The 13,162-nt window shown below is 43.9% G+C and overlaps 1 protein-coding gene across 2 annotated transcripts in view; it reads left to right on the top strand.

The window, feature by feature from the left end:
• The first annotated feature begins 9,503 nt into the window (after window positions 1-9,503).
• Window positions 9,504-13,162, top strand: part of WLS (wntless Wnt ligand secretion mediator) — a 127,410-nt gene continuing 123,751 nt past the window's right edge. Inside the window, exon 1 of one of the 2 annotated variants that reach the window (XM_012653774.1) lies at window positions 9,504-9,917. In XM_012653774.1, the coding sequence (XP_012509228.1) occupies window positions 9,812-9,917 (106 nt within the window). In that variant the 5' untranslated portion in view covers window positions 9,504-9,811. The remainder of the gene's footprint in view (window positions 9,918-13,162) is intronic. The other variant, XM_012653773.1, reaches the window with a different exon arrangement.

Genomic DNA, 13,162 nt, shown 5'->3' with positions numbered 1-13,162 from the left:
GCAAAGCTGATTGGATGTGTGGGTAATGAATCAAGGCTGCCCTTGAGATATGTACCTGGGGTGACTGGTTGGAGAGCTGGGAAAACTCTGAGATAGGGAAGACATCTGGTTGACTTGGAGGTGCATGTGGTTTATCCAGGCAAAGAAGTCTAGGGAACAATTGGCTTTATGAGTCTAAAGTTCAGACAAGGGATTGGGGCTAAAGACGGGTATTTTCCCACAGATTCTATGAAAAGAGAAGAGGTAAAGGAGAAAATACTCACAAATGCAGTACTAACATTCAGGGAGTGGGCAGAGGAAATGGATGGAGCCAGTGAAAAAGCCAGAAGGAGATGTTAATAGAAGCAGGAGGAAAACCAAGAGAGAGTAAAGTTGTGGAAGCTGGGGAGGTAGAGAGGGATTGTTCCAAAAGGAGGAGTATTATGTTTCAGAGATATCAAGCAGGCTGAGCACCAAAGAGGTCCCTGATGGTCTTTGTCAGAGCAGAGTCCGTAGAATGTTGAATCTGGAATCTAGATTGTCTACAGAAGGTTAGGGAAGGAAGAGGAGGCAAGATTATAAAGCCAGCAAATGTGAACTGTTGTTTCCAGTAGTTTTATTGTACAGGAAAGAAGCCAGTGAAGGCAATGGGTTAAGGTGATGCAAGGTTAAGGGAAAGATATATTTTAGGATGAGAAAAACTTGAGAGTAAGATTGAGGAAAGGCATGAAAAAATATCACTGATGAAGTCATAGAAGGTGATAGAAGGTAATTAATAATATTAGCTAACCATTACTGAGTTCATACCATGTGCTAAGTACTTTCTCTAGTAAGTAGTTTCACATACTAACTCATTCAATCCTTATTATCAAGCTGGAGGCAGGGGCTATTATTATTATCCTCATTTTACAGAGGAAGAAACCAAGGTGCAGATAGGTGTAAAGATAAGCTCAATAACTTCCCTCAAAGTTACACAGCCAGGACTATAAACAGCAGAGCCAAAAGTTCAAACTTGGGCAATTTAGTTTCAGAGGATATGCTCTTAACCATTAGGCTATACTGACCAGCTCTCTAAAATGCATCTAAGAGCATAAGTAGAGATGCATGTTTGGCCCAAAAGGCGGTTCTTTGCTTCCTTGCACACAAGGCATGGGAAGATATCGATCAGTTTTGTGGCTGAGAGTGTTTACCTGATGCCCTGCAACCCCCTCCACCCTATAAAATAGAACATCTATGGAGAGAGGGAGTTGAAGAGCCATGGCAGCTTGGTAGCAAAGGTCTGCAAGAGTCCCTGGGATTCTACATTAGAATTAAACAAAAAGACTTCTGAGTAAAACGCAGTTCTTTGACCTTAAAAAACTTATGATCTACGGGAGTAGCTATGACAAGTGCCCCAAGAACTGTAATATGGGGTAATATGTGTGAAGAAACATAACAGACATGGAAAGTTAGTTATATGAGGGTCCACCAAAGAAGATACTGTATTAGTTTATGGGGTAGAAAGATCAAACAGTATCTCAAAGTATGTGTAATATTTGAAAGAGTTTCAACAAGCAGTCCAGGGACCATAGTATTGGATTCTTTCCAGCAGACAGCTTGCTAAGAACAGGATTCGATGAAAAAGTTGTTGATGAGGATTGCAGGAAACTGGAGTTGAGGGGGACATGGCACAGGGGGAGGAAGAGTTCCTGACGAGGGCAGGCTAGGAGGGCAGAAGTTGAGGGCATTGGACCTCAGTTTTCTAACTAAATAATGGTATCCATCTCCCAGATTATCCTACTTTTCTTTCTCCTCCACTTCCTCTACTTTCTCCTTATTATTGAGTGCTTAGCAAATACCTGGCACTTTGCTAAACTCTTTATATTATACATTGAATGTGTTCAATCCTCACCACAGCTTTTGTGAAGATAGCATCGTCTCCATTTTACAGGTGACTTAGCTAAGACTCTGAGCAGTCACTTGCCTAACGTCTCAGAGCTGGACCATGGTTGAGCCAGAATTCCACCAAGACCTGTTGGATCTTAAATCCTTCCTTCTCATACTGTCTCCCATAATTATGTAATAGCACCTGGCATATAGGAGATGCCAAAAAGACCTCATAATAGATAATAATAATAACTAGTGGATATACACCCAACAATATGCTTTGGAGATTTATCAAGATGTTTAAAGTGAACATAACCCAAGGTACTCTCATGGGAGTGGCAGAAGAGAAAAAACAAGCTACTTTTTTTCATGCAGATACTTATATTGAACTTACTGTGTTTCAAGCACTGTTTTAAGCACTTTATACAAAGTAACCCACTTAATCTTCATTACAATCATATTTGTGGGACAGTAATTTTACTCCCATTTTACAGATGAGAAAACTGAGTCACAAAACAATTAACCTAACTGGCCCATGCACAGAACTAGTATGTGGCAAAGACAGGATTCAGACCCCAGAGAGTCTGAATCCTGAAGCCAGTATTCTATAAGTGGTTATTACATGTTTACCATATCCCGGGTATTCTGGCTCTAGAGCCCATGCTCTTAACTGCCACATTATGCTGTCTCTGTGTGGGTCAAATCAAGCCAAGCATGGAGAAGCTTGTGCACCAAGCCAGGGAGAGCAATCCTTACCCTTTCCATTTCTCCGGTCTGAGGTCTCTTCTGTGCCTCTTACACCAGTGTTCTTTAGGACTTTAGCTCTCAACTAAAAAAGCCATTGTGTCACCAAGATCCTTTCACCTACTTGATATTATAAGCTTTATGAGAGCAAGAGCATCTGTCCTTTCTGCTTTTGTATCCCAGCACTTGCCAGACACCTGGGGTAAATACATAACAAATACTTACAGAATACATGAAAGAAAGCATCATCAAATCATTCAGGCTTCAGGTATCAGATAAGATATATATCAGAAATAGGGAAATTTTTGCCCTCGAAAATAGGGAAATTTTTGCCCTCATAAATTGTTACCTTAAGAGGAAAAATATTCATAAAACAACCTGAACTCTTGGGCAAAGAGGGTCTTTATCGGGGATTCATAGCATGACAACAAAATAAACAACCAAGCAAAAGATATTTCAGGAATCAATTTGTAGATTACCTAAGCCCAAATTAATTTTGTGCACTGCATGTCTTTTGCTACTGTGTATTTTTCATGAATGTCCTCAAAATGCTCTAGAACTATGCTTAACAATTACTTTCATGAGTCATTTGACTTCAAAATTGATCTTCAACTTGGAAAAGCCCTTAGCAGCAAATACCAGCAAAGAAAGAATTGCAAAGATTTAAGGCTTAATGGGAGGGAGTTTGCTCTGAGTGGGAGTCAGGTACTGAGGAAGAGAACAAAGTTCAATCTATGAACAAAGGAGCAGCCAAAAGACATTAAAACAATGCCTGTCTCGGGACTGGGACTGGCGGAGAAAGGGGCTTCTGAATGAACGTCTCTGAGAGCTCATGGGGAAAGCAGAAGGGAGGTACCTGGGAACTCTCAGGACTTGATTTTCACTCACTTCCACAGCCCTGTGGGTTTCTGTCTCTCAGTGGGCTCAAAGGGCATAGCTGGATAAAGAAGATAAGAACTAAGGCTCTGAAGGAGGTTTCCCATGTGGGCTCCATGAGGGCCAAGCATTTTTTTTGCACTCACTGTTCTTCCCTAGCATCTACATCAGTTCCCTGCTCAATAAATATTTAGTGATTGGATGAATTAATGTCGTGTTGCATCTATTTTAGAATCTCAACTCTCCAGTTTACTAGTAGTGTGGCCTAGAGAATGTTCCTTAACTTCTCTGAACCAGCTTTCCCCATTAAAAAATGATAAAAATAGTACCTACGTCAGAATTATTGTATGGATTAATGGTTCTAATGTAGGTAAAGCATTTAGCAGAATGTGTGGTACACAGAAAGTAATCAACATAAGATCTTGTTGCCGTTATTGTTATACTTATTGGCATTATTAGTAGGGACTAGGAGCTGCCATTGTATCTAGTGGTTGGGGAATCACCTGCTCTCCCTCACTCCCAGCCATTCCAGTTTCTTGGAACTAATGTAAAATAGAAGTATGAGAGGTCCTTGACTTTCATGTATTAATATATTGTCCTCAAAGAACCTTTGCTTTTCCACATTATATATAGGCACACTAAGATGTTTTTATGGGACATTATCCTTTGCTGAGCTACTTAGTGATGATTTTGAGCTAATCTGAAATGGTACTAACGGAATAAAGATTGGGCACTGGCCTGCATCAGGGTCTATTCTCACCCCACCTAGGCTAAGGCTGAGGTTAAGTCTGAGTTCCTCTTCCTGCCATTGGCCATTTATGGAAGACCTTCTCAAACCCCTGGACAGCCCAGGATTGGAACTTGTTCATTCATCATCACTCATTAAAAAAAATTGGGTGTGACTCTTCCATGGCGCCAGGTGTTGTCTACACGTCACAGGACCACCATCCAGGACACATGTGTCTTGGCCTGCCTAGGTTCTTTGCCTCCTGGCAAGGAGTTGATGTGCATGACAGAGCTGCTGGGATGGGGAGGAAGAACAGTCATGAGGACGTTGTGGGGGGCAGTCAGCTCAGCCCCCATGTAGCTTATGCTGTGGCAACTGGCAAAGAGGAAAAGCCCTTTCCCCCACCTCTGCTCCAGGAACCCAGCATGGGCAATCTTTAAGGCTCAGCTACTGGAGGCTCCCAGCTCTCCACAGTCTCTTTCAGGCCTGGGAAACAACAGGAGGTTGGCTGTTATTTCCACTTCACTATCAGCTGCCTCCCACTAGAGGCCTCTGGAAACCTATAAAGTTCCTTACCTGTCCTTCCAGGTTGTCTGGGTTCAAAGAGCCAATTTCATAAGACAGACTATAATTAGGGATTTTATAGTTTGTTTTGTTTTGCTATCTGGGAACAGAAACCTCCTCCCTTACAACATGTAATATTTGTCGAGCCCCCACTTTGTATAAGGCACTGTGCTAGGCACTTTTTACATGATTTTGTTTAATGCTTACCACAATCTATGTACAAGATTGGTATTATCGATTTTTTTTAGCAAATGAGAAAAGTAATTTCCCCATGTTTATTGATATAACTAGTAAGACATAAGGCTAGGATAAAATAAGCCTAATGTCTGAAATGTCTATGGAATGTAAAAGAAAAAGTGAAATGGAGATCTGCAGGGTGGTGGTGATGTGTAAAGTGGGAGGAAGGCACGGGGTATTTGTTAAACATTCACATCTGAAGAACAAGTTGATGTATTGGTCTCCCAAATAGTTCCTACCCAAGGTTAGTGTGTGAAAGGAAGTGTTAGGAAAGAAAGGTCTTGCATTTCCATACAAAATAAGATAATAGAGAAAGAAGGGAGGGGTGGTTTTGTTTGGGGGAAAAAAGCATTTTAAATGAAGCTGTGAATACATACACACACACGTGTGTGTGTGTGTGTGTGTGTGTGTATGCGTGTGTGTGTGTGTATGTATGCGTGTGTGTGTGTGTATAGCGAAAAGTGACACTGAATAATAGAGTGTGAACCCACAGTGCCTGCTCACATTCACAGGCACTAACTGCAAGAAAATACTAACAACGATGGAGCCACAGGGATGCCATTTACGGGTAAAAAGCTATTTATGAGAATGAGAAGCCTCAGAGTGGGATTATTGGTCTTGTTAAGTCCCTCTGGGAAGTAAATTAGGTGTTTGAGAGGCATATTCAGTTCTTTCAGATCTCTACATTACATTTACTGCAATGACAATAATAATATGCTGCTCTTGGCTTCCAAAGGGGACTTTCTCAACTTCAGGAACTGAGTCCTCCTCTGTGCAAGGTGCTGCACTGGGGCTGTAAGGGACACAAAGGCTTGGGGCACACTCTGTTTCTGTTTAAGGAACTTGCAAGCCAGTTGGGGTGACAGAGCACCACATATATAGATACTTGCGCAAAATACAGCCCAGTCTATAGGTGCCAGGCGGGAATATAGCAATTCTATACTGGAATTGGGGTTGGGGGGAAGGGTTGTATCTATCTTCAATTAGATATTCATTCATTCATTCATCTATTCAATAAACATGCATTGACATCATTATGACCTTCCATATGCCAAACACTTTGAATAAAATGACTAACGAATCAGGATACTCAATTTACAGTCTAGTGAAATGAAATTGGAATGATCAGTCTCTGTTGGCAGAGTTGGATTTTCTCCCTGTATTATTTCAGTCTCTGGGATAATCCACCTGATGACTCAAAACAAACACTTCCTTGGTAGTTGGGAGTTTTTAGAAGAGAATGTTTCTATGTTAAAATTCACTGAATGTTGTCCAAAGTTCAGTACTAGACACTGTCCTTATTAGCATCCTTGTCACGTAGAGTTAACCACCTACACCTCTCCTAAAATATGCTTCAACAAGTAATCATTAACATTATACAATTTTAGAGCTGAGAATGAATTAATCAGTGGTCGGTTTTACTAATTTTTAACACAAGATTATTGATTTACCTTAAAATTCCCTAAATATAATAATAATAAATATTCATATCTTGCAAAATATCATGAGGTAGGTAGCTACTATTATCTCCATTTGACAGATAAGAAAACCGAGCGTCAGAATGCATAGGTGACCGTAATGGTCTGTGATCACACAAAGCGAGGAGCAGAGCTAGGATCTGGGCTCCATACCAGATCCAGCCGACTCAAACACTCATGCTCTTTTCCACTCATTTGTGTTGTTCCCTTGGAAAATAAAGATCCAACAGTCACTTTTAATATTTAAAAAGACATAATAGAGATTGTAATTTTTTAAAAGCAGTCCTTGGTGATGAATACTCAAGTGCCTGTGCACCACTCCGTTTTGCAATATTGATAATCTGGAGCAAGTTAGAGACACTGATTAGCAATTAGAAATCTCTCTTTAATGAAAATGATTATTCAGTAAGTGCTCTTTTAAAGTAAGGGATCACCTTGGTGGGGAACCAGCATTTTATTTCAAGCCTGTCATTTCCAGATGAGGGAACTGAAACCTAAGAAGTTAGGCTAGTTACTCTGTATTTGGGAGCAGAGGGGGTGGGGTATATTGTAGCATTTGCTAGAAAAATGTGTCGGAGGTCACTAATCTTAAATAAATCAGTTTAACTACCCAAAATATTTTCGGTGGCTCTAATTCATACTCAAAATGCATAGGACACCATCTTTTCTTAAATAGTGAAATGTAATATCAAATGGAGAGTAAATCTTGATGTTGAATTTTATCAGCTTTACTTTAAACAATTCATTGGTATTAAGAAAATTCTAACCCAAAGGCATCATTATTATTCAAATGTGTGGAAATCAGCAGCTTGCTGAGATAAGAACACAGGATGTGGAGTTAACTAGCAGCGGAGGTGAGAAGGGCACACATTTCTTTTTATGATGCCCTGAAGCCTACCTCTGTCAGAAAAAAATATATATATGATATAAGCTTCTGAAAAGGTAAACAAAAAAAGGCAAATAGCCCACAATGGTCTATGGTTGGGTACCAGTCAAACATTTCTAATTATACTGTTAACAACAACTCTGTCTGCTTCTTCCCTTCTGATAGTACCTGGTGTTCTACAAAGGAAGAATAATTAATCACTATTCAGTGAATAACACTAGGGCTTCTTCAGGAATGAGGCAAGTGTCTTGGCATCTTGGTGTCCTCCAGTGCTTAGGAAAGAAAGCCTGGAACATGTTAAGGGCTCAATAAGTGACTGTCAGATAAGAGGGTGAATGAACGAATACATAAATAGCAATTCTATACAGGAATTGGGGGTGCATCACTTAACAATGGGGATGCGTTCTGAGAAATATATCATTAGGTGATTTTCCTGTTGTGTGAACATCACAGAGTGTACTTACAAAAATCTAGATGGCACAGCCTACTGCATACCTAAGCTATAGCCTCTGGATCCTAGGCTACAAATCTGCACAGCATGTTACTGTACTGAATATTCTAAGCAATTGTGCCACAATGGTAAGTATTTGTGTATCTAAACATGTCTAAACATAGAAAAAGTACAGTAAGAATATGGTATTATAATCTTATGGGACCACCATCGGTATATGCAGTGTATCATCGACAGAAACATCATTATGTAGTACATGACTATATATGTTCAGAATTGTTAAGAACAGTTAGATATCAAAGATATGGAGTTTTATATACATAAAGTTTGGTACCTGTCCTTTAGGAGTGTCTACTCTAATTGGAGACTAGAAATGAATACCTCTATTAAGTGTAATCTGCATGGCATCTTCTATAAGGGCAATGAAAGTTCAGAAACAGAGTAGAGGAGGGAGGGCTGGGAATAGTGCCTTGGCATTGTAGATGGAGGGGAGGGGCTAGAAACCAGGCGTGTGGGTAGTGGTGGCGGAAACTGTGTATGGGTGTGGGGTGTGTTTACCAAACCAAGGGTCAATTGGGTAATGTGAGTTGTGTTGGCCAAGTGGCCAGTTTATGAAACAGAAAAACCAGGCCCAGGAGTTTAGGCTTGATGGAGCAGAGAAATCTCTTCCTCCCCCTTTTCCCTGGAAGTTAAGTATAAATATAAATACATTGTCTTTCGCAAAGAGACGACAAACATTGCAACTTAATATGTGTACCACCTAAACCAACCAAGGTCACTTCAGGCCTTTGAAATGGAAACTGTGGGCTTGCTTTCACACTCACTTGTTTATTCATTCCACAGAAGCTAATGGAGGACCTAGGAGAGCCAGAATTTTGTTAGGCACCAAGGGGGGGTTGGTGCAAAGATGAATAAAACTTGGTCCCTATCCCCCAGGAGTTTACAGCTTAGTGGCGAGACTAATGAGTACACACAAGTCCTTATAACAGGAGGTAAAAATGCAAACACAGGATTGTAGGGGCTCAGTTCCCAGAGATACTACATAGAGGTAGTGCGGAAAATTAGAAAGGCTTTTTGGACGAGTTGGTTTTTGAATTAGGTTTAAAACTGACGGCGTAGAAGATTTTCTTTAAGGCACTAGCCAGGGTCAAGAGGCTCTGGAAGTCCTGACTCCGGGGTGGAGTAAGGAACAATGGTGATTTGGCTGAAGCGCAAGGTTCCTTAAGCGACGCAGTGGGGGATTTAGCTGGGTATACGCTCAATAACCGTGGTTGGGACCAGGCAGAGGGGAGCCGAGCTGAGACTTGATTCTGCATATCTGGGCTTTGACTTAAGCATCTGCTGGGCTCCTTTAAAAAATTCTCCTCCTCTTTCCTAGAGAGTTTTAGCAGTTGGGGGTGGGGACGATTTCCTAAAGTCAACGTGTAAGTTAAAGGTCTGCAAAGCGGTCCACGGGTGATTTAAATCTCGCACTTGGGGAACCAGAAAAGGAAATGTGTGAGAGGCTGGGTAGGGGGAACCCACTTAACAACAACCACCACCTCCAAACGTCACCAGCCCTTGGCGGGACAGCCCGCAGGGCAGACCCGGGAGCGGGGCGCCGGCACCCGCAGGAGCTCAGAGCCCCGAACTGGCTGGCGGGCTAGGGGTAGAGGAAGAGAGGAAGGGAGGGAGGGAGGAAGCGCGAGAGGGAGGGAGGAAGAAAGGGAGGGAGGCGGCGTCATGTGATCCGCTTCCCTGCTCCTTTAAGCGTCCACAGGCGGCGGAGCGGCCACAATCACAGCTCCGGGCATTGGGGGAGCCCGAGCCGGCTACGCCGGGGGAATCCGTGCGGGCGCCTTCCGTCCCGGTCCCATCCTCGCCGCGCTCCCGCACCCCTCAAGTTTTGCAGCGCCCAGAAAGGAAGCGAGAGGGGAGGGAGTGTGAGAGGGGAGGGAGCAAAAAGCACACCCTAAAACATTTATTTCAAGGAGAAAAGAAAAGGCGGGGGGGGGGGCGCAAAAATGGCTGGGGCAATTATAGAAAACATGAGCACCAAGAAGCTGTGCATTGTTGGTGGGATTCTGCTCGTGTTCCAAATCATCGCCTTTCTGGTGGGAGGCTTGATTGGTAAGTGCGAGAGCTGCAAACTTTTCCCCCTTTCTCTCGTTTCGGGCCCCTTCCCTCTTTGCCTCTTGGGCTACTTGTTACAGTATCACTGCCTTGCTTCTATGATCTAATTAGTCCGGCTATTGTGCTTAAGAAAGCAGAGCTCCATGGGGCTCCGTGGGGCACAATCCAGTCTAGTGGCTAAGAGAAAAGGAGGGGAAAAAGTTTTGGCCTAGTTTCAGTATCCACTTGAAAGGCAAGAGGGGGGTGGCGGGGGTGGGAATCTTAAGCATGGCGACGGATCGCGCGAGGAAGAGCTGGGTTACAAAGTTGATTGCTCGCCCCCCCTCTTTTTCCCGCGTCGCCCCCCTTTTCCTCTCTGTTCCCTTCCAATCAGCTCCGGGAGGGCAACGTAATCGACTTTATTAGGAACAACAGAAGAGTCGGGGAACTGCGCCTGGCGCAACCCGGAGCTCTGTTACAGGCTTGATCGTTGCATGTGTAAATGCTTTTGGTGGTCTCGGCGAGGGGATGAGGATTTGCATTTTGGGTCCCGACCTTCGCGCTCTCCGCTCCCTCGCCGCACCCCCACCCCACCCTCCGCCGGGGACAAGTCCGAGCCGTGGGCCGGGAGGTGGGATGGGGTTGGGCGCGGTGGGAGAGCCCTTGGCTAGCGCCGCGGGAAGTTGGAGATGTTGGAGGGAAAACGCGTATCCGAAAGGTGTTGCTTTTGGCCTCCTGCCCTCCCGGGAATCTCCCCTCCCCCGCCTTTTAGAGCCTCACGGGCCGGTGAGTCTGGAGCCCCTGTCGTCCCTTGGCGCCTAGGAGAGCGCCCCCCGCTCCCGCCACAGCCCCCCGCAGGTGACAGCTCCCGGGCGACGGCGCCCGACCAGGGAGACCTCCTGTGGCGTGCACCGCTCCGGGACCCCTCGGAGCCAAACAGGCTTCCGGGTGAAGAAGGCCGTCTCACCTAAGGTCCACTCGGAAAACCCCCGTCCTCTCGCTCGCTCTCCATCTCCATCCATCCTCCCGCTTCTCCGCACACTCGCGCCCCCCACCCCCTTGGGACATCCCGGCACAAACTTCAGCGCCAACTTTGCGGCGGGCGCGGGCGGGAGGTTCGGCTTCCTTACTCGGAGGCTTTGTTAAACTTTGCGGAGGGGAGAGAGTCCACGCAGGGGCTTTCTCCGCGCGGCCCTTTGCGGGGTCCCGCGCGGCGTGGGCTGTGGGCGGCGTCGCAGTGAGAGCTGCACAGGCTTGGGCACCTCGTCGTGTGCGCGGTGTTTTGTCTTTAGACTTGCGTTCGATGGGAACATATTAAAGGGCGTCTGGTACTGTAATCACTGTAACATCCAAGCTAATTGTTTTAAACAAAGGAGAGTGGATGAAGCTTCATCGAGGAAGAAATTCCTGGAGGAGAGAGTGCCTTTCCCTCTGTGGGCATGTATCCACAAAGCCGAGAGGAGTTCAGAGTTTTCCAAGCACGTATCCTCAATTTGGACCCAACAGCTTCATCTTTTTATTTCTGTAATCCTCACCCTCAACACACGCGCACGCACGCACACACACACCCACACCTCAGTTTGGCTTTTGTGTTACGAGCTTCTGTTTGGCTTTGTACAATCTCCATGTTTCCTTGTATTGGATTTTTCCAAGCTCTTAATACCTTCTCTGCTGGGAACTGAAGGCAGCCTTCCCTGTGCCCTCACAGTGATTATGCAGTGGTTACAATTACACCTCTTGTCTCCCTTGATGAGCAGTTGCAGTTAGATGCCATTGGATCTTGTGTGATTTCAGTGGCAGACCATAATTAAAATTTCTTGCACCTTGTGCTTTCAGAATTAAATTGGCCTATTATCCCTGTCTGACCTTCATCCTCTTTGAGGTTTTTGCACAAGCAGCGAACCATTACACATAGTTTCCTGGTGTTTGTTGGTGTGTTTCTTTTTCTTTTTCTAAAGCTGATCTCCTAGCCTGGAAGAGCCCATTATCCATGTTGTAGGTTTCCTAGTGCACTTGTGGAACTAGTATAATTTCTGGGATCCTGCTACTGAGGAGAAAGTCTGAGGGCAGCCGTGAGGGGCTGCTGGACATAAGAGTTACCGTAGGGTCAAAACAGTTGTCTGTTCAAATCAGGGTTTGTCTGGAATAAGTGGTGCCAAGTTCCCCGAAAATTTGGTAAGTGACCATATTTGACAACAACCTCAAACAGTCAGTGGCAGATGCTAACTGTAACTAGATTTCCCTCAATTAATAATAAACTGCTTTACTTCTAACTTTCCTTGAAAAAGAAAAATATCTTTGTATAACACTCCTTAGGAGAAATTGTTGTATATATTTACTGCTTAGCTTCCCTCCTCCCTCAATTGCAAAGGTTGGGTGTTTTCAGTTCTGGTCTGAAGACTGAACCGATCAAGTCCTGCCTGTGTTAAACACTGCCTTAGCCTTTACCTCTCTCGATTAGAGAGTAATTTTTTTTTCTCTTAAACAAATCTAGGAACTTTGGTATGCTATGAGATGCAATCGTGGGAAATAAATATCAATATCAACAAAAGGTAAATGATATGTTTTCCCACCAAACTTCCCTAAACAGGAAAACACAGGAAACTGAGCAAAGAATAGAACTTCAACAAAGTGGGCCAGTGGAATCAGTAAGTTGAAGGAACAGTTTCTAGGCTGGAAAGTCAAGGTAAAGTTCAGAAACCTCCTCCTTCACTCTCCCCAATGAGAAGAGAACTCCTCTACTGCCCAGTGCCACTGCTGCTTAAGAAGTCAGCTGTCCTGGGTGTGAAGTGTCTCTCTAATACATCTACAGTAGGCCCAGTGAGAAAAGGAAATGTTTGCTTCGTAATGGCCATAATATATGTTTCCTTTTGGTCACTGTTTTCCCTGATGAAAGGAAACATGGCAACTTAAGGGTAGAATCTGCATGGCAAATCTTTTGATTGGAAAGGTGTAAGTAGCACACCACATACACACACACACACATATATACACAACACAAAAGGAAACAACCACCACACCCAAACTAAGGACAAACCATGAGCCCCAAAGTGACCAGCAAAGTCAGTTAACTAACAGGCTTTAGGTTCCTCACTGGTAGATAAATGAGTTTAAGGTCATTTTCAGTTCTAAAATTATATAGCTATTTCAATATTTAGAGGGTTTGTAGGACATTTAGACTGGTGTTGGTTGTAGCCTTCTAGAATTGATGGAGAAATTTAAACATTAGCTATAAAAGGAAATAGAAGGGATTGTGTTTTGGT

Source organism: Propithecus coquereli, unplaced genomic scaffold, assembly GCF_000956105.1.
Source record: "Propithecus coquereli isolate 6110/MARCELLA unplaced genomic scaffold, Pcoq_1.0 Scaffold427, whole genome shotgun sequence".
Lineage (NCBI taxonomy): Eukaryota > Metazoa > Chordata > Mammalia > Primates > Indriidae > Propithecus > Propithecus coquereli.
This window is presented reverse-complemented; position numbering and strand designations above follow the sequence as displayed.